Below are 27741 nucleotides of genomic sequence, written 5' to 3' on the forward strand. Positions count from 1 at the left end.
TCTCTGTGTCTATATTTATGCCAATATCTCTGGGGATTCTTATTCATTGTAATGGGCCCAGGGCTAGTGTGTGACCCTCAGGGTCAGCTGATCTGGGCTCCCTTCTGCTCTGACAGTTTGTGGTACTATGTCAGTCTCTCCTCCTTGTGGAGAATGGGCCAGCTGGGAGCAGAGTTGCCTTCAAATCACCACAGGCCTACCTTCTGGAGGCCCCAGGGGCTTGAGAGGACCAGTGTCTGGGCTGCCTGTGACTAGGGCAAGCAGAGGTCAGAAGCCAAAACACTGATACTCCTGCCCTTCCCAGCTGGTCCTGTGCAAAGGCCTGCAGCAATTTCCACAGAATAAAAATTTCTCGCTCCTCCACCCAGCAAACAGCGCTGGACCTAGAGCTGAGGCCTGTAAAACAACAAGCAAAATCTTCCACATTTCTCATGGCTTCAACCCAGACACCTTGTTTGAGCATGGAGCGAGTGAGGGCTTCTGCAGGCCCACACAGGTCTAAACAGCAACTTTGGAACTAGAACCCAGGCCTCCCGAGGCCCATCAGCCCCTGGTGCTTTCCACTAAGCCTCAATGCCTGCCAACTTGAAATCACATTAAAAATATTTTTTGGCCTTAAAACTTGAATTAATGCCAGAAGCCGGTCCACCCTTGCTGCTTGACACAGTCGCTGCAGGGAAGAAACATCTGCACAGCTTATGTTTCAAGGGACCTGGTGTAAATGGCATATGTTTGCTCCCCCTCTTAGCGCTATGTGTTTTAACCAGGACCACCTCCCCGAGAAAGGTTGTTTCCCCAGGTAGGGATGTTTCCCTGGAGTTAGGAATTAACAGGACTAAGGAAGGGAATGAATTAGTAAGATAAGACCCCCTAGTGTTACAGAAATACCATGTACTACTTATGGAGTACTTGGACTAAGACTGTTGGCAATAAATTTGGGACTTGTTGTGCCCACATCCCCCGGGGTCTGCCCACCAGGGAAAGCACCAAAGCCTATACCCCTAGAGACCCACCGACACAGGGCAGTCCCAGGGAAGGCAAGCAGCGAAGCTGGGAGGACATAAACTTTACTGGGTAGGATAATCTCCTTCAGTCACTTCCTTGTAGCTTATCAGTAGAGCAGTGACCTTGGAATAGCCCTTATAATGGAACACAGAGATTAACCTAGACAGGATTAAACTCAACAGAACTAGATTAACAAACGCCCTAACCTTTGGAATAGAATGGATAGGATTAAAATCAACTGGTATAAATACAGATGTAACAGGAGAAATAAACACAGAACCTAGCTGGAGAACCTGGCTAGACTGCTGATCAACTGAACGCTGTCTCCGTGTCATTCCTTCTTTGCCGACTCCGTCCACACCTTTGGGTACCCCTGGACCTGCTGGGGCTGGACCCCAACATCTGGTGCCCAATGTGGGGCATGAACCCACGACCCTGAGATTAAGAGTCTCATGCTCTACCAACGAGAACGGAGCGGACGCCATGGCGACCAACATCGAGCAGATTTTTAGGTCTTTCCTGGTGAGTAAATTCCAGAAAATTCAACAAGAGCTTTCCAGTGGAAGGAGTGAAGGTCAGTTCAATGGTGAAACAAATACACCTACTGAAGGAAACCAGGCAGGTGATGCAGCTGCCTCTGCCAGGAGCCTACCAAATGAAGAAATAGTTCAGAAGATAGAGGAAGTACTTTACGGGGTCTTAGATACAGAACTACGCTGTAAGCCAGACTTGAAGGAGGCCTCCAGAAAAAGTAGATGTGTCTCTGTACAAACAGACCCTACTGATGAAGTTCCCACCAAAAAGTCAAAGAAGCATAAAAAACACAAAAATAAAAAGAAGAAAAAGAAGAAAGAAAAGGGAAAGAAGTATAAAAGGCAGCCAGAAGAATCTGAATCAAAGGCAAAATCACATCATGAAGAGAACATGGATTTAGGATCAGATTCCTTTTTGAAGTTTGATTCTGAGCCTTCAGCAATGGCGCTGGAGCATCCTGTAAGAGCGTTTGGGCTCTCTGAGACCAGTGAAACTCCTGCAGTTGTGCTAGAACCTCCTGTAGTCTCAATGGAGGTATCACAACCCCACACCTTAGAAACTCTGAAGCCAGCTACAAATACTGCAGAACTGTCACTTGCATCTACATCAGTAATCTCTGTGCAATCAGAACAGTCTGTGGCAGTAACGCTGGAACCACCCATGACAAAGATTCTGGATTCTTTTTCAACAGCACCGGTGTCTACTACAACAGTAGTGCTAAAGTCACCTGAGCCAGTTGTAACAATGTCAATGGAGTATCAGATGAAGTCTGTGCTGAAATCTTTGGAGCGCACATCTCCAGAGCCATCAAAGACCATATTGGAGCCTCCAGCAGCAAAAGTGCTAGAGCCATCAAAAACCCTTATGGTATCATCACAGTCACCTATTGAGGCACACCCTGAGCCAAGCACATCAACAATGGATATTGCCGAGTCTTCTGAAACTGAAGACCCAAGATTGCCAGAGCAGCCTGTAGAAGTACCATCGGAGACTGCAGATTCATCCATGACAAGATCACAGGAGTTGCTGGAGCAACCGAAGCCCACAGCATTGGAGCTGCCCGAGTCGTCGGTGGCCTCAGCGATGCAGTTGCCAGGGCCACCTGCGACCTCCATGCCGGAGCTGCAGGGGCCCCCTGTGACTCCAGGGCTGGAGTTACCTGGGCCCTCTGCTACCCCGGTGCCAGAGTTGCCAGGGCCCCCTTCTACCCCAGTGCCTGAGTTGCTAGGGCCCCCTGCGACAGCAGTGTCTGAGTTGCCGGGACCCTCAGTGATATCAGTGCCTCAGTTGTCGCAGGAATTGCCAGGGCTTCCAGCACCATCCATGGGGTTGGAGCCAACACAGGAGGTACCAGAGCCACCTGTGAAGGCACAGGAGTTGCCAGGGTGGCCTGCGGTAACAGTAGCAATGGAGTTGACCGAGCAACCTGCGACGATGACAGAGTTGGAGCAGACTGTGGGGATGACAGCGATGGAATATCCTGGGCAGCCTGAGGTGACAACAGCCACAATGTTGCTGGGGCAGCCTGAGGCAGCAATGGTACTGGAGTTGCCAGGGCAGCCAGTGGCAACGACAGCGCTGGAGTTGCCTGGGCAGCCTGTGGCAACTGGGGCACTGGAGTTCGCGGGGCAGTCTGGGGCAGCTGGAGCACTAGAGCTTTTGGGGCAGCCTCTGGCAACAGGGGTTCTGGAGTTGCCAGGGCAGCCTGGGGCGCCAGAGTTGTCTGCAGCAACTGTGGCGCTGGAGATCTCTGTTCAGTCTGTGGTGATAATGGAGCTGTCAACGATGACTGTATCGCAGTCCCTGGAGGTGCCCTCAATGACAGCGCTGGAATCCTATAATACGGTAGCACAGGAGCTGCCTACTACATTAGTCGGGGAGACTTCTATAACAGGATTGGATTCCTTGATGGCCCAAGAATCCCATATGTTAGCTTCTAACACCATGGAGACCCATATGTTAGCGTCCAACACCATGGACTCCCAAATGCTAGCGTCCAACACCATGGGCTCCCAAATGCTAGCGTCCAGCTCCATGGACTCCCAGATGTTAGCAACCAGCTCCATGGACTCCCAGATGCTAGCAACTAGCTCTATGGATTCTCAGATGTTAGCATCTGGCACTATGGACTCTCAAATGTTAGCTTCCGGCACCATGGATGCGCAGATGCTAGTGTCTGGTACCATGGATGCCCAGATGTTAGCATCTGGTACCCAAGGTTCTTCTATTCTGAGTTCAAAATCCCCTGATCCCTACAGGTTAGCTCAGGATCCTTATCGGTTAGCTCAGGATCCCTACAGGTTAGGTCATGACCCTTATAGGCTAGGTCATGATGCCTATAGATTAGGCAAGACCCTTATAGATTAGGCCATGATCCCTACAGACTAACTCCTGATCCCTATAGGATGTCACCTAAACCTTACAGGATAGCACCCAGGTCCTATAGGGCCGTTCCTAGACCATATAGGTTAGCACCCAGACCCCCAATGTTGGCGTCTAGATGTTCTCTGATGAAGTCCTATGCTGCAGAACGTTCCATGATGTCATCTTATGAACACTCTATGATGTCTAATGAGCGGACCTTGATGTCCCCTATGGCTGAGCGCTCCATGATGTCAGCCTATGAGCGCTCTATGATGTCCCCTATGGCCAAGCACTCCATGATGTCAGCTTATGAGCACTCTATGATGACTGACCGATCAATGATGGCTGACCAGTCTATGATGTCATCTTACTCTGCTACTGACCGGTCTATGATGTCATTGTATTCTGCAGCTGACCGAACTATGATGTCATCTTATACTGCTGATGGTTCAATGTCTATGGCAGCTGATTCTTACACCGATTCTTATACTGATAGATATACAGAGGCATATTTGGTGCCACCATTGCCTCCTGAAGAGCCACCAATGACACCACCATTGCCTCCTGAGGAGCCACTGGAGGGCACAGCATTACCCACTGAGCAGTCAGCATTAACAGCTGAAAATACTTGGCCTACTGAGGTGCCACCATTACCTCCTGGAGAGTCTGTATCCCTGCCTGAACCTCCTGTGGGTCAAAGTGAGATTTCAGAGCTTTCAGTGGTGCCTGCTGATTATTCAGTGTCAGCATCAGAGCCTTCAATGTTGGCATCAGAGGCTGCCATGACTGTTCCAGAGCCACCACTGGAGCCAGAGTCTGCAGTTACATCAACACCTATAGAGTCTGCTGCAGAAGCAGAGGAGCATGAAGTTCCAGAGAGACCAGGGACTTATATAGTATCTGAAACTACCATGATGTCAGCTGAACCAACTATGTCAACATCAGAGCCTTCTATTATGTCAGAGACAGCAGAAACTTTTGATTCCATGAGAGCTCCAGGACATATTGCCTCAGAGGTATCTGTGTCCCTCCTGGAGCCTGCAGTAACTATTCCAGAGCCATCACAGAGTGCTCTAGAGCTGTCAGCCATGGCCATCTCAGAGCTACCCTTCGTGGCTGTCCCAGAGCCCCCAGCTGAGGCTGTCCCAGAGCCCTCAGCTGAGGTCCCAGAGCCTCTGGCTGTGACTGTCCCTGGGCCACTGGCCATGGCTGTACTGGAGCCATCACCTGAGGCTGTCCCAGAGCCCATGGCCTTGGCTGAGCCAGAGCATGTTACCATTCCTGTGCCAGTTGTTTCTGCCCCGGAGCCTGCTGTACCTGTCCTGGAACCAGCAGTATCAGTTCAGCCTAACATTATTTCAGAACCACCTGTTGTCCAAGAATCTACAGTGACAGTGGCAGAGCCTGCCGTCACTGTCTCAGAGCAAACTCAAATAACACCGACTGGGATGGCTTTAGAGCCTGCCTCTGTGATGCTGAAGTCTGGTGTTATAACAGGAATGAATTTAATATCTACGTATCAAGATCTTACTCCAGAGATTGGTATGCAGGAGGTTCCCATGCACTCAGATGAAGAGCCACATGATGAAGAGCACCTGAAGAATGACTCTTATGAAAGTGAACATGGTATAAATAGAGACCTTGATATAAATAATCATTTAATTGCTAAAGACATGGAACATAGCACAATGTCCACTGCCAGCACTGGTGCTGTTGGTGAAATTGGTGAAGAGAAAATGTTGGCCATCAATGAGACTAAACAATGCACAGTATTGGATACCTGCCCTAGTGTTAGTGAAGCTGATGCAGGAGGAACGCTCTCTTGTGCTGGTCCTCTTGCTGTCGAACCTGATACATTGGTAACTAGAAAGGGTATTGAATTTGCCGCAGTATCTGCTCTCAGTTCAGTTAGTAAATATGATGTTGAAGTATCTTTAACTACTCAAGATACGGAACATGACATGGTAATTCCCACTAGCCCCAGTGGTGGTAGTGAGGCTGACATAGAGGGGCCTTTGCCTGCTAAAGACATTCATCTTGACTTGCCATCTAATACCTTTATTAGCAATGATACAGAAGGACCATTACCTATAAAGGAGAGTGACCAGACATTAGCAGTTGCTCTCAGCCCTAAAGAAAGTAGTGAAGATAAAGAGGTACCACTCCCTACTAAAGAGACAGTGTCTGAATCTGCATTTCCTGCCAATATTGAAGCTATTAATGAAGCAGATTTAGTGAGACCATTACTTCCTAAGGACACGGAACGTCTTACAAGCCTCAGAGCTGCTATTGAAGGACCTTTACTTGCAAGTGAAGTTGAACATGGCAAATCTGCTGCCAGTCCAGTTGTAATGAGTATACCAGAAAGAGCTTCAGAGTCATCTTCAGAGGAGAAAGATGATTATGAAATTTTTGTGAAAGTTAAGGACACTCATGAAAAAAGCAAGAAAAATAAGAACCGGGATAAAGGTGAGAAAGAAAAGAAAAGAGACGCTTCATTAAGATCTCGAAGTAAGCGGTCCACGTCTTCAAAACACAAATCACGCAAACGTACCAGTGAGTCTCGTTCTAGAGCAAGGAAGAGATCATCGAAGTTCAAGTCTCGTCACTCTCAAGCACGTTCAAGGTCACGTTCAAGACGCAGGAGGAGGAGCAGCAGGTCAAGATCCAAGTCTAGAGGAAGGCGATCTGTATCAAAAGAGAAGCGCAAAAGGTCTCCAAAGCACAGATCCAAATCCAGGGAAAGAAAAAGAAAAAGATCAAGCTCCAGGGATAATCGGAAAACTGTGAGAGCTTGGAGTCCTACCCCAAGTCGGAGGAGTCGGAGTCACACTCTGAGTCGTCGAAGAAGATCTAGATCTGTGGGGAGAAGGAGCTTTAGCATTTCCCCGAGCCGACGGAGCCGCACCCCGAGCCGACGGAGCCGCACCCCGAGCCGACGGAGCCGCACTTCTAGCCGATGGAGAAGATCAAGGTCGGTTGTAAGAAGACGAAGCTTCAGTATCTCACCAGTCAGGTTAAGGCGATCACGGACACCCTTGTGAAGAAGGTTTAGCAGGTCTCCCCTCCGCCGTAAGCGGTCTCGATCTTCAGAAAGAGGCCCATCGCCTAAAGGCCTGACAGACCTGAATAAGGCTCAGTTACTTGAAATAGCCAAAGCTGATGCAGCTGCCATGTGTGCCAAGGCTGGCGTTCCTGTACTGCCAACCGAAAGCCTGCACCTCCACCTACCATAGAAGAGAAAGTTGCTAAAAAGTCAGGAGGAGCTACTATAGAAGAACTAACGGAGAAATGCAAAAAGATTGCACAGAGTAAAGAAGATAATGATGTAATAGTGAAAAAGCCTCATGTTTCGGATGAAGAGGAAGAAGAACCTCCTTTTTATCATCATCCCTTTAAACTCAGTAAACCCAAACCCATTTTTTTCAACCTGAATATTGCTGCAGCAAAGCCCACGCCTCCAAAAAGCCAGGTCACATCAGCAAAAGAGTTTCCTAGCCCTGACCGGTTTGGCTCAGTGGATAGAGCATCGGCCTGCGGACTGAAAGGTCCCAGGCTCGATTCCGGTCAAGGGCATGTACCTTGGTTGCGGGCACATCCCCAGTAGGAGATGTGCAGGAGGCAGCTGATTGATGTTTCTCTCTCATCGATGTTTCTAACTCTCTATTCTTCCTTCTTCTCTGTAAAAAATCAATAAAATGTATTAAAAACAAACAAACAAAAAAGAGTTTCCTGTGTCATCCGGATCTCAGCACCGAAAAAAAGAAGCAGACAGCGTTTACAGAGAGTGGGTTCCTTTCTCTCTGGCCTCCAGGGCTGCGCCTCCCTGGTGCTCCCTGGCTTCAAGGGCCCTCGTCCTGGTGGCTTTGTTAGTTGATCCATTTCTGGGTCTAAACGTTTGGGTATTTTTGGAGGGCAGGGCGGGGCCGAGTGTGACCACCTCTCTCCCACAAGGAAGAACAGCCATTTTCTCTTTGTTAACTCAGTTACAGACTTACATTCATAAACGAGAAAAGGGTTTATATAGAGGACATATTAGAGCTCATTCCTGCCTATCAGGACCCTTAAGCGAAGGAAATTATCAGGCAGATTTACTAACTCGCCCAGTAGTTTGTACAGCTCTAGAGGACGCCCGGCGGTCTCCTGCCATTCACCATCAAAATGCTTCTGCTCTCCCTCTATATTATCGCATATCTACAGAAGCTGCTCGAAGTATTGTGCGTGACTGCGGCCATTGTCCTACTCATTTTCCTAGCCCTGCTACTGGAGTTAATCCAAGAGGACTTAGACCCTGTGACTTATGGCAGATGGATATTACTCATGTCCCATCTTTTGGCAAACTTTGCTATGTGCATGTTTGTATTGATACCTTTTCTCATGTTATCCTTGCTTTTGCACGTACAGGAGAAGCCTTAAAGATATAAGTCAACATTTACTCCAATGTTTTTCCTACCTAGGGATACCAAGGGCACTTAAAACAGACAATGGGCCTGCCTATACCACTAGCTTTTTTTTTTTTTTTTTTGTATTTTTTTAAATTAAATCTTTATTGTTCAGATTATCACATTTGTTCCTCTTCCCCCCCCTCCATAACTCCCTTCCTCCCAGTTCCCACCCCACCCTCCGCCCTCACTCCCCACCCACTGTCCTCATCCATAGGTGCACGATTTTTGTCCAGTCTCTTCCCGCACCCCCCACACCCCTTTCTCCCCCAAGAAGAGTCAGTCCATTCCCTTTCTATGTCCCTGATTCTATTATAATCACCAGTTCATTCTGTTCATCAGATTATTTATTCACTTGATTTTTAGATTCACTTGTTGATAGATGTGTATTTGTTGTTCATAATTTGTATCTTTACCTTTTTCTTCTTCTTCCTCTTCTTAAAGGATACCTTTCAGCATTTCATATAATACTGATTTGGTGGTGATGAACTCCTTTAGCTTTTCCTTATCTGTGAAGCTCTTTATCTGACCTTCAATTCTGAATGATAGCTTTGCTGGATAAAGTAATCTTGGTTGTAGGTTCTTGGTATTCATCACTTTGAATATTTCTTGCCACTCCCTTCTGGCCTGCAAAGTTTCTGTTGAGAAATCAGCTGACAATCGTATGGGCACGCCCTTGTAGGTAACTGAGTTTCTTTCTCTTGCTGCTTTTAAGATTCTCTCTTTATCTTTTGCTCTTGGCATTTTAATTATGATGTGTCTTGGTGTGGTCCTCTTTGGATTTCTTTTGTTTGGGGTTCTCTGCACTTCCTGTACTTGTAAGTCTATTTCTTTCACCAGGTGGGGGAAGTTTTCTGTCATTATTTCTTCAAATAGGTTTTCAATATCTTGCCCTCTCTCATCTTCTGGCACCCCTATAATTCTGATGTTGGTACGCTTGAAGCTGTCCCAGAGGCTCCTTACGCTATCTTCATATTTTCGGATTCTTTTTTCATTTTGCTTTTCCGGTTGGGTGTTTTTTGCTTCTTCTTATTTCAAATCTTTGACTTGATTCTTGTGATCCTCTGGTCTGCTGTTGGGAGTCTGTATAATATTCTTTATTTCAGTCAGTGTATGCTTAATTTCTAGTTGGCCCTTTATCACATCGAGGGTCTCATTAGATTTCTTGAGGGTCTCATTAAGGTTATCGGCGGTTTCTAGAAAATTCTTGAAAAACCTTAAAAGTGTGGTTTTGAACTCTATATCCAGTAGTTTGCATTCCTCCATTTCTGTCATTTGTGTCCTGTTTCTTGGTCTCCACATTTTTTATGCTTCTCTGTGTCAATAGAGTGGCTTTGTGTGCTAAGTGTCCTATAGGGCACAGTGGCTCAGCCTCCCTAATTACCTGAGGTGGACACTCTTGGTGCACCCCTTTGTGGGCTTTGTGCACAGTCTTGTTGTAGTTAAGCCTTGATTGTTGTAGGTAACACTGGGAGGATTTGACCTTCAGGCCAATTGGCTGTGAGAATCAGCTGTGTCTACGGTGGGAGAACTTCTGTGCTGAAGACACCCTTATGGGGCAAGACTTGCTTCAGTGGGGCTTTGGTGCTCACTGAGTCTGCCCCCTGAGTGTGTCCCTTATGGATCTGGGGAGTTGTAATTGGATGGTCCCACTCTGACCACTGGGTACACTGGCTCTTGGATCTAAGGAGGTGCTAATCTAGCCTCTGCCTGAGGCTACCCAGCAGAAGCCAGCTGTAAAGCAATGCAAGTTGCCCTGGGGCTTGGGGCAGCTGCAGTTTGTTAAGTAATTTTCAGATTACAAGGGGCTGGACCTTTCATATGCAAAAGCCTCCATGCAGGGCTTGGGCGGGGCGGGGTCACAGGGGATCAACAGGGCGGGCTGAGTGAGCAGTATGGCTGCTCTCAGTCCTGTCCTCAGAGGCACCAGCAATCGCTGAGAGTGCCTCTGAGAGAAAGCTGCCCTCAAGTTCCGACCAATGCCAGACAGTCCCGTTTCTCCTGTATGAGTCTGGGTCCCCAGAGACTCGCCTGGAATTGGAGCTCAGAGCCTGAGACTCCCTCCCGATTGAAAAAGACAATCGTGACCTCAGCTGCCAGCCCGCTCCGCATGCACCTCCGCACCTTTGTATTTTACTTCCACACCGCACCTCCTCTGAGTCTTGGTATGCTTTTCTCTTTCCTTCTAGGTGTAGAATTTCCACTCAGCCAGCCTTCCTGTGGTTCTGGATGATGTCCGTTCCATCTTTTAGTTGTATTTTTGAAGTGGTTGTGTGAGGCAGCAATCTCCGGTGTTTACCTCTGCCACCATCTTGGTTTCTCCCCACCTCTAGAGCTTTTAAAAACTTATGCTCTACATTCAGAGTCGCACACACTACAGGAATACCCTACAATCCTCAAGGCCAAGCAATAGTAGAAAGGGCTCACCAAACTTTAAAAACACAGATTAAAAAATTACAAGAAAATGAGTTTAAATAGTCCTCTCCTCATCATGTTCTACAACATACTCTAGTTGTAATTAATATACTAAATGTAGATTCTGAGGGAAATTCCCCGATGTACAGACATTGGAACCCCGATCTAACTAAACCTAAAGCCCTCATCAAATGGAGAGACTTGCTTACAGGGACCTGGAAGGAACCTGATGTACTTTTAACCCAGGGGAGAGGATATGCTTGTATATTTCCACAGGACGCAGACTCACCTGTGTGGATTCCAGACCGTCTAGTCCGACCTTATGTATCACCGCTCCCCATCTCCGCCTCACCCTAGCACACCTGACCAGTGCCCGTCTGCAGCAGATATGCAGCCCTGAGCTGCAACCACCTGTCAATTGGAAGATCACACATGCCTCCTTTTTGTCTGTCCTTATGTCCCAGATCTGCCCCACATCTCTCCTTTCCTTTTCTTTTTTTCTTTTTAATCTGACTACTTTTTTGCTGGTTCTTTGGCCTTTCTCCTTCTCTCCTGAACACAGCCTTTTCTAGAATCTCCCTAACCTACTGTCCCAGGAAGGGCACCTCCCTTTTCAGTCGTGACTGGGTGTGTCTGGTTGTTATGAACCAATGTTCGCGAGAGTAAGACCACCAACTCCAATTAGGTCTTAAGCAGCAAGTGAGGATTTATTGAAAAGCTGGCCAGCGGCTTCCGTAGGCATGTTTTCCCACGACAGCGCCGACCCTGGTTCTGGGCCAGCCTTTTATTCCCAAAAACCATACAACGGTTGGCTAAACACACACAAAGTTACCTGGGATACAGACACAAAGTTACCAAGGCTACATTAATCAATACTGCCCCGTTACCAAGGTATTCATTAATCAACTTGCCCAGTTGCTCCAGCTACTAATATCAACTTGCCCCGTTGCCCCAACTACTAATATCAACTTGCCCTGTTGCCCTAGCTATTATAAACTTGCCTTGTTTCCCAGACTACCCTCGACCATAGTTGGTTCCATTTCCCCAGTAACTGCCAACATGCCTGAGAGGGACATTCAGAGGTTAAGAGATTTTACAAGGGGGGCTTAACTGTAACATGGTATATGCCCATACGTGGAGTTGTCTTGTGCCAAGACCCTGACATCCTGGGCTGAGAAAGCCCTGTCCCGGAACTACATGCTGACAGGCCACTCCTCCTTTGTCCTGTATTGGCCCCTCTTGCCCTTGTGTCAAGAGGATCCCTCTTCTCACAATCCAATTGCCCACAGCTGTTGCCTGAGTTCTCTGTTCTTGCTGAGGCCATGGTGGCTGGTACCATGGATCTGTCTCTCGCCCAATGGTGTGAGCTGGGCCCTCTCTGGAGAAGAAACCTGGGTTCCCCAAGATATGTGACCAGAGCCAGGGCCCCGCCAGCAGGCAAGGGGAGCCTAAGGCAGGTGCTGGGCATGGAGGCCACAGGGGCATAGGCTACCAAGGAGACAGAACTGAACCTCACATCACCCTGCTTGGCCCTGGTTAGCCAAAAACGGGTAAGATTCCTCAGGGAGGAACAACCTAAGATAGGCACAATCGCAGAGAGGCCAGCAGGAGAGAACTTGGGGGTCAACAGAGGTGTGGCACAGATCCTCACCCGCCTAACTATGCAGGGGCTTGAATATTTGCCCCTTCTGAGGGAGGTCTCCTGCCCCCATGGTTGCTTCCCGCTTCCCATGCCCAGCTCAGATCGGGACCCAGATAACAGAAAGAGACTTGGCCCAGCTCAGTTCGGGACCCAGGTAAAGACAGAGACTGGCTGACAGCAGCTGCCCTCTCACTGCAACAGGACTTGTTTCCCATTTCTACCTTGGACCACAGGGAAAGGGGAAGCTGAAGGAAAGGGCTGTGTCAGGATGTTGCCTTCTTCCCTTTCTTCTCACTCTTTTTTCTAAACACTCCCATGCCTGTAGTTCTTTTTCTTTCTCTTCTTTTTCTCTCTACTACCCTCCATCTCTGCCACCTCCTCCTCCTCCCCGGTATCTTCCATATCAGCCGACCCAGAGGGCACAGCTTACTCCTCCCCGGACACCAACACCACCATCAAGCCCAGCCCTGATGGACCATTTGATGCAGCCCTTCAATGCACTGATGCTTTGGGAAGCCCGTCGCCAGCGACGCCACCCACTAGCCAGATCAATGAGGACAACCAAACCACCGACTTGAGGACAGCTAAAATCCTTGACTGAAGAGGCCAGCAACCTTCTACAGGAGCAAGGCTCCATGTGCACTCCATCCACTATGTTTATAGCTATGCTCGCTATCATTGCTTGTCAGTCTTCTTCTGAGTCTTAAACAACCCAATCCGAGAGGTGGCCGCTGATTTATACACACTATCATTTAAAAAATAAAAATGGGGGAATTTGCCAGAAGCCAGTCCACCCTTGCTGCTTGACACAGTCACTGCAGGGAAGAAACATCTGCACAGCTTATGTTTCAAGGGACCTGGTGTAAATGGCATATGTTTACTCCCCCTCTTAGTGCTATTTGTTTTAACCAGGACCACCTCCCCGAGAAAGGTTGTTTCCCCAGGTAGGGATGTTTCCCTGGAGTTAGGAATTAACAGGACTAAGGAAGGGAATGAATCAGTAAGATAAGACCCCCTAGTGTTACAGAAATACCATGTACTACTTATGGAGTACTTGGACTAAGACTGTTGGCAATAAATGTGGGACTTGTTGTGCCCACATCCCCCGGGGTCTGCCCACCAGGGAAAGCACCAAAGCCTATACCCCTGGAGACCCACCGACACAGGGCAATCCCAGGGAAGGCAAGCAGCGAAGCTGGGAGGACATAACCTTTACTGGGTAGGAAGGTGGCTGGAGCAGAGATTCTGGGTGTACCACCTTGGTGAAGGACAATCTCTACAGCTAATTCTAAGGGTCAGGTGACTGCATTGGTGGCTCCTTGAAATAGCAGTAAATGACACATTCCGCTCCCCGAAGCCAGGATTTAGACAAGATAACCCTTGGTGCCCTGGCTGGTGTTTCTCAGTGGTTAGAATGTTGGGCCATGCACCGAAGGGTGGAAAGTTTGATTCCCAGTCAAGGGCACAAACCTGGGTTGCAGGTTCCATCTGGGCGAGTGCAGGAGGCAACCAATCAATGTATCTGACATCAATGTTTCCCTCTCTCTTTCTCTCTCTCTGCTCCTCTTCCTCCCTCATTCCCGCCCTCCCTTCTACTCTTTTGCTCTCTCTAAAAATCAATGGAAAAAATACCTTCCAGTGAGAATTAACAAAATTATTATATCTATCTATCTATCTATCCATCCATCCATCCATCCATCCATCCATCCATATAACCCTTGGAGAGGAGGCCAGGAGTATGGTAGAATCTAGGCTCCAGGTGCTGAATCAAGGCGTGGCCCAAGAATGCAGAATGAAGCAAGTTCTACCTTGATTCTTGGTCTCACTTCTGTCCCCTTATGCTCTGTCTCCTCTCCTGTATCCCTCAGAGGCCCAGTGCCAGCAGGTTGAAGAAGGTCTCCTGACTGATGAGGAAGAGGGTGAGGAAATATTTTTAGGAGGTAGAATAGTGTGAATTAAATGCATAGACTCTGAAGTCAGACCTGGGCTGACACTATAAACTCATAAACTATTTCAGGCTGAAATCTCCTTTTCTGTGTGTTCCCTTCCCAGGGAAATGTGCACATTGCCTTCTGTTAGTTGATCCTTATGCCTCCTTGTTGTAAGGACCTTTGTAATTAAGTTGGGTCCACCTTGATAATCTAGGATAATCTCCCACACAAAATCTCTAATCATATCTGCAAACTCCCTTTTACCATGTAAGGTAACATAATTCCAGGGATGAGGACATGAACATCTTTGGGGGACCATTCTTCAGCCTTCCACAGAGGGGCAATGCTTAACCCAAAATAATATGTGACTAACGGTGGAATTTCAGGCCGTCATCTAGAGGATGTTGATATACAAAGGACATTTCTATTTTAGAGCAGAACGACTGTGGAGTCGGCCTTACCCAGGGGTCAGGGTCCCAGGCAAGGCTGGACGCTCCCTAGGCTCAAGCTGACACAGCTGGCTCCAATCCTGTCTCCCCTCCGCTAGGAGCCTCTCCGGCTCTTGCTTCAACTTGAGTCCGTCTCCTGTAGCTGACAACATTCTCCCGGCACCAGAAGAAGGGCCAGCTGCCCGGCTGCCAGAGCCTCCCCTCAGCCCTGACCCTTCCACTCTGAGGATGGTGGAGGGGGGCAGAGTGTACCCTCAGGTCACAGTTGGCCTCCCAAGATCAAGTGGAGAAGCCAGGAGCTTCCTCTTCCCAGACCCTTCCCCCTCTCAGGCCCCTTCCTTCTTCCCTTCCTCCCAGTCCTTCTCCCCAGTCTGACCGCTACCTGCCCTGTCCTGTCTTTTCTGGTGACTAGAGAATTCTTTTGTGGGCCCCTGCGGGGAGCACTGTTTGCTTTTTAAGAGGATTTAGGGAGAGGGCTTGCTTAACTCAGGAACCGCATGGCTGATAAATGATGGGGTTTTAGGCCTAGGAAAAGCTGGCGAAGGGAAGGCGTGGCCCTCCAGCTCTTCCTCTCATCTGACCATCCACGGCTGTCTCCAGGTAAGACTGGCTGCCAGGCGGTGTTTGGGGAGCTCGGAAAGCCTTTTCTAGTGAGCTAGTGAGCGGTCGGGAAGGCTTCCAGAGCCCTTCCCTCCGCACAGGGACCTCCTGTGTTCGCCTCCCCTCACCCTCACATCCTAAGGGCCAGCGCTTTGTTCCCAGATATGCTTTGTTCCTCAGGGTCAGAGGAACACTTTGACAACCAGGACTCTTCCAGAAACTAGCTCTCTCTCTCTCATCTCTATCTCTCTCTCTCTCCCTCCCTCTCCCTCACACACACACTGTCCTCAAGGGGACAGGCATTCTCTGGAGGAGTTTGGGACCGTTCATGCCTTCATGTTGGGGACAAGTGCGACCCTGAGTGGGGCAAGAACTGATTGCTTGGCTCTACTCAAAGTCACAGCCCATTTAGCCACCAAATCCTTTATTAAGTTGCTACTGTGCGCCCAGGCCTGCACTGGTCCCTCTGTGAAGATGCTGCGCCCGTGTTCCAGGTGCTACCGCCCAGCCGATGAGCCAAAGCTACCGCTGAAGAAGCATTCGCTTACTCATTCTTCCACCCAGCAGGCCTTTCCTGCATCCCAGTTGGGCCCAGGAGTGGGCAAGGCGGGAAGAAGAATGAGAAGTGGCCTGTCCTGGGGTGGAGGTTCCCAGTGCGAGGCTGGGCAGCTGGCTGGGAGCAGGGCAGTGCCTGTGCTGGTGACGATGGCCGTGAGGAGGACAGCAGGCTTCGGCCCAACGAGGGCCTGTGGAGGTGGCGCTTTGCTAGCTTCCCCTGTGGAACTGTGTCCTAGCTCGCACCCCTGCTGGCTCCACTCCCAGGACAGCGGTGGGGCACTGTCCCCACCCCACACCCCCCTCCTGGCGGGTGGCCTGCCTCCTGCCCACTCTCCTCCTGAACCTGTCCTTATAAGGCCACTCACTCAGGGGACGTGTGTTCCATGTCCTCTGGGAAGTTGCCCACACAGCGTCATCTGCTGTTTTATTGCTCAAGATTTTTAACCTATGATTTTATTTTATTTTTTTTTTTGTCATTAAGAAAATGTTTACAGGCTTAGCAGAGACATTAACAGGGTGCCAGTTTAAGATGGAAGGACGGAAGCCAGGGGCTGGGGACCCAGGGTCCCAAGGCATGGCTGCGTCACAGAGTCTGAAAACCCTCAGCAGCCGCACAATTCCATGAACCTCAGCAGGCCCCGTGCTGGGCACAGGAGGGGATGGAGCGGGGAGGCCCTCAGGGACCCTGCCATGGGCTCGACAGTTCATAAGCCATAAGTTCTGGCGCATGAAGGAGGCCTCCGGGCAGACAGGAGACTCCACACTACAGGAGCCTGAGCCAGGCTGAGAGGTCAGCCTCGGGCTGCCACACTGAGCTGGGCCTTGCAGGGTGGGCAGGAGTTCTTTGCATGGAGAAGTAGAGGAAGGACATCCAGACTGCCGTCGCTCAGGCACGAGGCCACCTGGGACAAGGGGGGGGTGGGGAGCTCCTCACTGTGCGGGGAGGTGGAGTCTGGACCTGAGCGTTTGGACTTGACGCTGTAGCCAGGGAGGAACGGACTGAACACAGAGGTGGCAAAAGGGAGACCGTGGTGGTCACTGCTATTTTCTCCCTCCCCCTCCCCCGCCCCCCCCCCTTAGGGGCTATTTCTCCTTATTCTTAAGTGACGCCTGGTGAACGTGGAGGAATTACCTTCCTTGCCATCGTGGGCCATCTCGGTGTGTTGTCAGTCAAAGTGCCCTGTCTCCCCGTGGGGAGGGGTGGGCACATGTCACCCACGCAGGGCCAGGCCGACTCTGACATGTAGCCCTGGGATCTCGAGCGCACTCACTCTGGCTGCGGCCTCACAGTTCCTGCTGCTGTGGACCTTGTAGCTGCTGGGCTCCTGTCCTTTCCTGGCCAGTGCACTCACCTTCCCAGGTGCCTGCAGCTCCCAAAGTCCTTCCAGTAGAATCCTGTTCTTAACTTTGCTGACAACCAAAGCCCCCTGATGGATGCAGTGAGAGGACAGGAGTTAAGGCAGCCCCCAAGTGGGGCAAAGAGTGCATCCTGTCACCCCTGGAACCTAGAGAAAGGCCTAAGATGGCAAAGCAGGATGAGGCACGTTGACTCAGGAGGCTGGAAGTCCTGGTTCTCACTGAGGGGTGTTATCTCATCAAGGAATTGTCACGTGGGCCTGTAACTGCCAAGGGGCTGCCTCCTTCATTCCATTGGGAAGCCCTGGGGGGCAGGGATTGCACCTGGTTTGTCTCTCTGCATCCCCTTTCCCCAGCTTGTGGTTAGAGGAGGTGCTCAGAAGTGTTTGCTGAATGAAGAGGAACAAAGGGAGGGGAGGGAGGCAGGAGAGGCAACCCATGAAAGTAAGCCCTCTGAGGGGTGGCCCACACGGAAAGGCTTCCAAAGAGGTCTCACCGAATTGCCAAGTGAAGGATTCGCCAGAAAGTATTAAGGGAAGCTCTGGGTACTTGGGATGACACTATCCGTGGGGTGATTTCAGGGGACAAAGGCAGCCTAGTTCCGTGGTCGGCAAACTGCGGCTCGCGAGCCACATGCGGCTCTTTGGCCCCTTGAGTGTGGCTCTTCCTAAGCCTTAGGAGTACCCTAATTAAGTTAATAACAATGTACCTACCTATATAGTTTAAGTTTAAAAAATTTGGCTCTCAAAAGAAATGTCAGTCTTACTGTTGATATTTGGCTCTGTTGACTAATGAGTTTGCCGACCACTGGCCTAGTCCTTCAGAGCCTGGAGGGGCCACACTGCTGGGACTGGAGTGAGCAAGAGGTCCGGGCAGCTGCAGGGAAGGCCCTGGAGTTAATCTGTACAAGGCCCCCCAGTGCCCAGGGAAGGGGCAGGTTCTCAGTCCATGTGTGAAGTGTGATGTGCTCCTCTGGGGAGCATGTGGCCCCTTTGATGGCAACAGGGCTGGGCAGAGACAAGCGTGGGTCACCATCCCTGAGTGGGCCAGAAGCAGTGACCACTCTCTGTGGTGGGCCAGGCTGAGCTCTGAGAAGAGGGCTGGTGCTGCAGGTCAAGGAAGCCACTACTCGTCTCCGTGATGGGGAGCTTTGCTCTGTGCACCCCAACCCCAGGCCATGGGGGGAATGTGGCCAAGGGGATGGCTTAGTGGCAATCAGAGCTATTTTCAGGGTTCAAGGTAGGTCACTGTTTCTGAAGCTGAGAGAAGCATTTTGAGCTCCCTGGGGGTGCAGGGCCTTCATTTATAGGGGCTGGGCCTTCTCAGTATCTGGTGAAAGGACTCACATGCCTACCCCTGGGCCTTACCTGCCCTATATCCCTAAGACAGTGCAGGGTCAAGAAATTAAATTCTGGAGACGATGCCTACCAGGAGGAATAGGGGGAGAGGAAGGGAGAGGGAGAGAGAGATCAAAACATCAATGATGAGAGAGAATCACTGATCGGCTGCCTCCTGCACACCTCCTACTGGGGAACAAGCCCACAACTGGGCATGTGCCCTGATCAGGAATCGAACAGTGACCTCCTGGTTCATAGGTCGAGTCTCAACCACTGAGCCACACCAGCCAGGCAGTAGGAGATAATTTTAAGGCCAAAGCCACTCTTTGGGGCTCCCAATCACGTAGTCATTAATTGCCTTCTCCATCTGAAGCCAGAACAACTGCTACTGCCAAGTTTAGCCACGGTCCTCCCCTGAGAGTAGAGGGCTTTCTGGTTTATTGACACTTGCTGTGGGCTGGGCACCATCCTAAGCTCTTTCTGTGTGCTCTCTCTCTCTCGCTTCGACAGCCCTCACTGACAGATGCCACCTGATGTTAGCAGTGACCAAAGGTCACATGATTAGGAGCGCTAGAGCTGGTTTGGAATCCAGAAAGTCTGAGCTAGAAGCTGGAGCATCTTAGCTCCCCTCTCCATGGGCCTGCACACCGTCCCCTCACCTGTCCGCACAGCAAATGTATGCATCAGAGGAGAGCTACTGTCTTCAATGAAAGGTGCAAAGTTGGGCACAGAGAGGTAAGGCAGCTAGCCCCAAATCACCCAGCAGATGGGTGGCAGGGCTGGGCCTGGAGTGAGGGTATCCAGGGCTCTCCCTGAGTACCCAGCAGGATGTCTGGTTAAGCCTGGTAAAGGCCAGGTCTGGCCAGAGAACCAGGTCCTACCTAGAGGTGGGGCCTGCAGACCTGCCTGGTCTCCCACTTGGGAGGGGGCAGCAGAAGCTGTGCAGCCTGGAGCGCATGCATCTGGTTCTGTTTCCATTCCTAGCCACTCCTCCGAGAGCTTCTAAAGGTCACTTTGTTCCCCTCACATTCAAGTGGCTTGGGAGGCAAGTCCCTGGCTTCCGGTCACTGAGGCACCACCCCTTCTGGTAAGACATTCCTCTGGTTTCCCATCACTGTACAATCAGGCCAAGGCCCTGACATGTTGCAGTATTCTTTGCTGTGCCCAAACGAACCACTCAGTGACAGATGCCCAGAGAGACCAGGGCCAGAGGGGACGGGGCATGTATTTGGGCAGGAAGAAGAAAGCATCTTAAATTGGGAGAATTGAGGAAAGAAACTATCTACAAAGAGTGGAAGGCTAGTGTATGGAGAGTGGGAGGCTAGTGACAGTGAGCTCTCACCTCTCCTGCACCTGGGGACTGAGCGGCTGTACAGAAAGGGCCGCCTGGCAGGAGCTGTGACCCTGGTGAGTGGAGGAAGAAGATGGGTGCAAGGCAGCCCTGCAGGGAGGGACCCAGGAACAAAGTCCCTTGGCCTTCCCCTCCTCCTCATCCCCACCTTCTGCTAGAGTCCCCCATTTGGAGCCAGAATCAGGAGAACAACCCATTGATATAACCCAAAAGGGCAGCCTCCTATGGTGTGGAGCATGAGAAGGGGAGAGTGAGGCTGGAGGGGCAGACAGGAGCCGTGCGGCACAGGGCAGGGGCTTGGGATTGGTGACCATCTTCCGCAGTTACCACCTCAAACACTTGCTGTGGCTCCCCACTTCCTACAGAGTAAGGCCCAAGTTCTCAGCCTGGCATTGAAGGCTCTTCACACTCAGGCTCCAACCTCCCCCCCACCCGAGAGCTATGGGAGCTTCACACAGCAACTCTGCCTGGGTATGTAGGTCCCACCATCACCATTTTACATAGAGACCGAGTTTGCCTGAGATGACACAGCTGGCCAGTGATGGAGCTGGCAGGTGCCCTGCCAGCAGAGCCAACGCCTTCCCGCCCTGCCATCCTGAGAACCACAGGCAGCTCATCCAACCCGAGCCTGCTTCACAGAAAGGGTCTCAATGAAGGGGTGGGGAGAAGGAGTAAAAAGGAGAAAGGACTGTGAAAGATGAGCATAACATATGCTGAAGTAGGTTCTCATCTTACTCTCATAACTGTCAGAGCCAGGGTTTGACTAAAAACCCAGCTGGTTGCCTGACAGGCAGAGCTAGCTTCTGCAGAGTGGTGCCTGCAAGATTATCAGTCCCTTGTATCCACCCAACCCAATGCTGCATCCCTCTCAGAGCACCTGAAATTCCCTCTGCCAATCACGACTTAGAGTTAGGCACATCTAGAGAAGGCCCCTGGTAGAATGAAAACATTACTGGAAAGAGAAGCGTACTGGGCTGATGGCATCAGGCCACCCTTACAGTTGTCAAAATTGTGTGTGTGTGTGTTTTGAAGGGCCCAGGTACCCAAATACTACATTAGAGATCAACTTCTTTGTCTCCACCCGCTGAATGAAAGCAGAATGCTCCAAGAGTGGGACCAAGAGGAGTGAGACTCACTGGAAAAAATAAGGATGGGAGTCTGGAATCAGGGCGTAGGCCTGATGGGTCATTTGGGGGACCCTCCCTCACGGTGTCCTGGAGGAAGCATGGTGTAGTGAGAAGAGGATTCTAGAGACGTGGGTTTGGGCTCAGGGTGGTCCACCCGACTTCCTTCTCCTCCCTGTAAAAAGAGAGGGGTTGGATGAGACGCTTACATCCTGTTCCAAGACCCCGTGGCCTCATAAAAGGCCCTTTACCTTTTGTTAGCAGCTGAGAGACACCAGCGTGGGGCTCCCTCTGTCCACGCTTCCCCACTTCAGCTGGACAGAATCATGATGGCTGCAGGGGCACTGCCAGGGTGAATCCTAGGAGACCCCTCCATTGGGGTCCCATATCCTGTGCCCACGACTGGCCTGCTCCAAGGTGGCCTGTCTGCCCACAGCTGTGTCTCCCACCAGCACAGTTAATTTGCTGCTGTTCCTGGGAAGTGACAGCAACTTGAAACAAAGTAATTAAGATGAAAAAGAGGCCCAGCTGCTTGGGGCCGAAGGAAAATAAACAGGCCAGCCCTGTGTGTATTCCACCGCCAAGAGCAGCAATTCTTCACAGAGCGATTACCGCTTCCAACTCCATTCTCCGCCCTCCACTGAAGGCAGAGAAGTGACCTACCAGCTGCTGCTGTTCCCACAGTGTACCTGACAGCCCAGCACCGCCTCATGAAGGTCTCCCAAACTACCTGCCCCCCTACCTCTGCAGAAATGAAATCTACCAGTCCGGGTTTTTCCTTTGATTGATTGATCAATTCATTCATTCTTCTGACATCCACTGAGTGCCATTCATTCATTAAATATTTATTGAGCCCCTACTATGTTCTAGTCACAGTTCTGCGTCCTGGCTGATACAGCAATGAACAGACAGACAAAAATCTGTGCCCTCATCAAGCTCCGTTTCAGTAGGAGGAACAGACGCTACACGAGTAAAAATATAGCATGGTAGACAATGCTAGATGCTATAGAGGAGAGTGAAGCAATAAAGGGGAGTATGGAATGTAGAGAAAGAAGAGGTAGATTTTAAAGTGGGGTGGTCACGAAAGGCCTCAGAATGAAAGTGACATCTAAGCAAAGGCCTGTAGGAAGTGGGGAGTGAGCCAGGCAGCCAAGTGAGGGAGGTGTGCCTGGCAGAGGGACAGCGTGCAAAGGCCCTGAGGCGTGCCCCGTGTTCAGTGAGGCTGGGGGGGAGTGGTAAGAGAAGTCAGAGAGGAAATGGACTTTGGCTTTCACTCATATGAGCAGAGGGGCAACAGGCCTGGCTGGCATTTCATTCTGGCTGCCACCTGAGCAGACTAAAGGGAGGCAAGCAGGGAAGCAGGCCCTGGGTGAAGTGTGAGAAGGTCTGGTTTCTCCTTCTGCCTCTGTCACCAGGCTATATAAGCAGAACAGGATAAATTCCAGGGAGAGGAAAGCTTGGGGTGCAGGACATCCAGACACTAACTCTCAGGGTCAAGCAGTATGTGTGGACAACTGGAGAGAGCTCCAGGGCGTCAGGCTGCAGGGCTGTCACGGAGGTTCCGGAAAATGCTCCTTGCTGTATTGTGCGCATGCGTGCGTGTGCGTGTGCGTGTGCGTGTGCCACATGTAAATCTCTCTGCAACGACAGATTTCTCACAGTGGGCCTCTGGGCTGGGACAGAGAGATTTCCTTACCTGCCAACCAGGCATGATTACAATCCTTGCCAAGCATGTTGGGTTGTGGGAGGAACAACGGAGTCTGACCTTTGAGGCCAGAGAAGATGATGGGCTGAGTTATGAAAACTTCCGAGGGAGTATCTGTGAAAGTGCGAACACCCCCAGGGCCTCAACCAGTCATTAACACTCTTGGGAAGTGGGCCAGTATAGTCTCCTAGCTAGATCCTAAGGCAGAAGAACCCAGGACAGTTAATATTCCTATTGGAAGAGGAGGAAAAGGGCTGGGTCCAGGAAAATAGGTGAACTACAGGAAGTAGAGGTGCTGAGAGAAGGTAATGGAGGGGAGTGCTAAGGAGACAGGCAGAAACACCCTGTCCATCCTAGAGCGTCAGCCAAGCAAGGAGGCAACAACAGAAGATAAGCATGTGGTCCTGGGTTCAAAGCTGGGCTCTGCTACTTCCTAATTGTGCCTCTTTCAATCTCATAACCTTTCGGTGTTGTGGGTTATTTTTCCTCCTTCTTCTTTAAGAAGGGAGTAGGAGTGTTCCTGAGATGTCTATCACTTAAAATTCTGACAAAGCTTAAATAAGTCAACTGTGGGAAAGCTGTAAACATCGCATTATTACTATGCCCAAAAGACACCCCAGAAAGGGCTGCTCCAAATCAAGGAACAACCAAGTCTCAGAAGCCAGCAGGCCCCATCTGGGCTGGTCCATGCAACCAGCTGCAAAAGCTGACAAACACGAAGCTCTGTGGATTGAGAGCAAATGAGCTGGTAGATCTTGAGATTGCAAGTCTCAGGATGGTCAGCCCCCGACTGAGCAGAGATCACTGTTGTTAAGTAGGCAAAAGGAGGACTGCTGTCCTTTCAATGTCTTTCTGGGCAGAAATGAAAAGCTAAGAGTTACGCAATTCTCTAGGGGAATATACCTCTGTTTTTATAGTTTATTACTGATCAGTGTCCTGATTTTGAGAACTTATATGCTACTATGTGGTTGCATGTACAAATAGGAATATGCATGTATGTGAAGAGGCAAAGGATTTCAGTCCAGTAGAGAACCACAAAATTTATGGTTTTATTGCCCTGTAAGACATTAATCAGCTTCATTTCTTACCTTAGCAAACTTATTTCAGTATGTCTTTCCCAACTAAATACACAAATCTCTGTATTTCAAATGCTCCTTTGATAAACCAGCTTTACAATTCCTCTGGTTCCCTTACTAGAGTTAAATAAATCTTGGATAAAAGTTATGCTTTGACAAAACCCCAAAATGAGGACTCTGCCATACTTTGGCATGGGCCAGTGGCTTTGGGCCAGGCAATCTGCCTCGGAGCCTCACATACCTTTTCTGCCACAGGAAGAAAGCACCCAACTCCAAGACTGAGGTAGGGCTGCGGTGGGAAGAGGGACATGAAAGGACTTCGCACATCATTCATAGGATGCAAAAGCCAGGATTCACTGTTGTGACTCATCACATGAGGCTACTCCAGGGCGAGAAGGTCCCAGGCTTGAGGGCTGCATTCTCCAAGGCTTTGGACATAGATCAGGGGAAAGGCAGGTAGGGCAGCCCCGATACTAGACTCCATGTCCAGGAGGTGCCATGCTGATGCTGCATTCTCCACTTGTGATGAGGCCAGGATTTTCCATGGGCCTCGGGTTCTGGAGGATGGAGACCTTTCAGGACCACGCAGAGAAGTCTACCCAGGGGCATGGAAAAGATGGAGGACGGAGTGGGAATCTGACCAGGAGCCAGGGTGGGGTACTCTAAAGGAGGGACAAGAGTCTTCATCTAACACCAGGTCCCTAACTAGTGGCCTCTACAGCCTGTCAGGACCTCATCATATTATTTTGTAGGTAGGAAAGGGCCCAGCTCAACTGACAGCACTATGGGATCTCTACCCTTGCTATCCGCATACTTGTGTGGCTGCACACACACGTGCAAACACACACACAGAGAATGAGTGTCAGGGGTCCAGTAAGCAATGTAGGCAGCTAAGGTCAGTAACAGCCAACCCTGCCAGAGGAAGTGAGCACAGAGCCGACAGAAAGAGAAGAGGAAAGGCATTCCAGGCCCAGGGAACAGCAGGAGCAGAGGCTGGAAGACAGAATTAACCTGTAGAATGTGGGGGAAGGTTAAGATGAGGCCATCAGACCTGGCCAGGATTGGCTCATACTGAGTGACCTGTAATCATGGAAGTTAATAACCCACTGCCCCTGTGGCGGCGGTAAAAAGGGAGTGGACAAGGGCTTCCAACTGGGAACTCCCCTGCAGGGCCACACCCCATAAGGGGTGTGAGAACCCTGGTTTTCCTCATAGGTCTCACTCCAGGTTCAGTTCAGCTACTGTCTCTATAAGCCAGCCCAGCCTTGCCCCCTCCTGGAATGCCTCCATCCGTAGCTGCTCTGCCTTAAAGCCTGGGCTCACAGAGACTCTTCCCATTTGCTTAAGCCTTTTCCCCATCTCTCCTCTCCTGAGCTCTCCTTGTCTCCACCAGATGAACCTCCCCTTTCATCAGCTAATTATCCTGCTTATCTTCCTCATAGAGTTAGTATACCCTCCTTCCTGGAGTTAGGTCCTTTTCCTCTCCCCATTTTCCTTTGCCCTGATCTCCTCAGTACTTTGTTTTATATATATTGTGTATGGGGGGGGTGGGGGGTGGGGGGTGGTGATGGTGGAAGGTTTGTTTGTTTTTGCACATTGCCTTCAACCCTTTGTGGACCAAGACAAGTACGTGTAAGCCTTTTGTCGTCCTGTAAATGTTCTGTTAAGATGAGTTGTTCTGGATGAAATTCTAAGCTTTGTGGACCACCCCCCCCCCCCCCCCCATCGGGCAACTACAGATTACATTAGGGCAAGCACGATGCAGGGCCCACAGTAGTTGCCTAATTCTTGCCTAGTGATTGGCAGTTTAACCCACTCCTAGCCATGCTACATTACTGGCCCATTCACCTACAAGCCTAGATGATAGAAATCCCACCCCCCTACCCTTTCCACTGACACTGTGACCCCCAGCTCTCAGAAAAGCTCAAATAATTTGAGGGCTCAAACCCCAGCATTGCTCCCTGAGTTTCTTGGACATGTTCACACCACCAAAAGACATGAGATTCAGACGTCGCAACCAGAGAGTTAAGTTCCCTGCCAAACCAAGGCCAGCTTCGTAGACTCAGCCATAGCTCAGGGAAGACTCAGGAAGTCGTCCCCTCCTAAAGCCCGGCCCAGGAGTCACAGTTCAGGCGTTGTCAAGGCCACAGGCCCCGGAGCACCACGAGGCAGCCTCAGGAGAAAGGTTTGCAAAGAGCCGGGCCGTGGGAAGCCCGCCTTTTCCCTGAGCAGCCGCCAGGTGCTGCCCTCGATGGCATAGAGCAGCGTGAACATGCGGTTGACAGTATAGACGGTGTCGCCGCGTACTACCGCCGTAAAGAGGGCTCCCTTGCTGTTGACAAACTGGCCGGGCAGCGCCGTCCACTGGCCTGTGGCCAGGTTGAGGCAGTCGATGGCGCAGTGCAGGAAGTCATCCGATGGTCCGTTGCGCACCACGTAGAGGCTGTCCCGGTGGGCCACCATGAAGTGGCCGTAGCTCTGCGGACGCTGCAGGTCGGCCACCGGCAGCCACGCGTCGGTCCGCACCGTGTACTCCACGACAGCCGTGGTGTCCGCCGGCCGCCACAGACACACGAAGAGGCGGCCGCGCGCCTGGGCGCAGGGCACGCCGGCAGCCGGCTGCGGCAGGTCGGCCACGAAGCTCCAGCAGCCCGTGGCCGGGTCGTAGCGCTCCACGGAGCTCATGGCCGTCCTCTGGAACTCGCCCCCGATGGCGTAGAGGCGGCCATCGAAGCCGGCCAGCGCGGTGTCGTAGCGCGGCTGGTGCGGGCTGGGGAACTCGCACCACGTGCCGCCGTCGGGGTCGTAGCAGAAGCCGAGCTCCACCACCTCCTTACTGGCGCCCCGCACGCCCCCCACGATGTAGAGCTTGTTGCCCAGCGTGGCCACCCCCGCCAGCAGCGTGCTGGCCTCCAGGGGCAGCGCGGCCAGCGTGCGCCACGCGTTCTCCTCCTCGTCCAGGTAACACACGGTGCGCGACTCGTCCTCCAGGAAGCCGGGCGCGGGCGTGTGCGTGCTCACGGCCACGTAGCTGCTGGGCCGCAGCGCCGCCACGTAGGCGCGGGCCTCGGGCAGCGCCAGCTCGGCCGCCAGCTCGCGCGCGCCGTCGCGGATGAAGAGCGCGGCGCCGTGGAACACGTCCCGCAGGCCGAAGGCGGCGGCCGCGTCGCACAGCAGCGCGCAGTTGTCGGCCGTGAGGCTGTGCTCCAGGAAGCGCGCCAGCGCCGGCGCCTGCAGGAAGGCGGCGCACTCCACGGCCTGCAGCAGGTCGTCGGCGGCCTCCAGCGCCGGCCGCTCGCCGCGCAGCACCCGCAGCGTGGTGCGGAAGCCGCCGGGGCTCAGCGCGCCCAGCCGCACCTCGGCCGCGCGCGCCTCCCGCATGCCCGAGCGGAAGAGGCCGCGGAAGAAGCCGCAGTGCTCCACCAGCAGGGCCCGGTCGGCCTGGAAGAGCTGGTCGCCCACCCACACCTGCACCGGGACCTGCGGACTGGGAAGCATGGCGAGCCGGAGGGCGGGGGGCTGCCGCGGGGGGCCTGGGTGCAGCGGCCACGGACTCCGGGGCTCCCCGGTAGCAGCGGAAAAACACTTCCCCGGGATATAAATATATCCCTGGCTAAAGATAGTCAGGCTCATGTGATGTGGTGGCTGGCAGGTTGTAGGGCCCCGGGCCCAGAGGGCATCAGAGACCTGCACGGTCACCCAGACCCGCCCGGGAAATGATAATAGTGACCATATACCGAGCTCCGACCCACATGCTGGGCACGTGAGCGGTACTTACAAAGGTATCCCACTTAATCTGCACTAACCCAGCGGCATGCTCTTCTGTAAGCATGTACCCTCACTCTCCGACCC

The 27741-nt window shown here is 51.5% G+C and overlaps 2 protein-coding genes across 2 annotated transcripts; one reads left to right on the forward strand and one right to left on the reverse strand.

The window, feature by feature from the left end:
• Positions 1-720: 720 nt before the first annotated feature.
• On the forward strand, positions 721-7207 carry LOC308512869 (protein SON-like). Its single transcript, XM_081082550.1, is given in 2 exon segments — positions 721-3886; positions 3889-7207. Coding segments are annotated over 2 exon segments (5457 nt in total). The 5' UTR covers positions 721-1488; the 3' UTR covers positions 6948-7207.
• Positions 7208-26010: 18803 nt separating this feature from the next.
• On the reverse strand, positions 26011-27387 carry KBTBD13 (kelch repeat and BTB domain containing 13; the record flags this gene model as incomplete). Its single annotated transcript, XM_081088025.1, has 1 exon — positions 26011-27387. The coding sequence occupies one exon, from the start codon at positions 27385-27387 to the stop codon at positions 26011-26013; it is 1377 nt and encodes a 458-aa protein (XP_080944151.1).
• Between the last annotated feature and the right edge of the window lie 354 nt (positions 27388-27741).

This window comes from Myotis nattereri (genome assembly GCF_964212035.1).
Source record: "Myotis nattereri genome assembly, chromosome: 1".
NCBI lineage: Eukaryota > Metazoa > Chordata > Mammalia > Chiroptera > Vespertilionidae > Myotis > Myotis nattereri.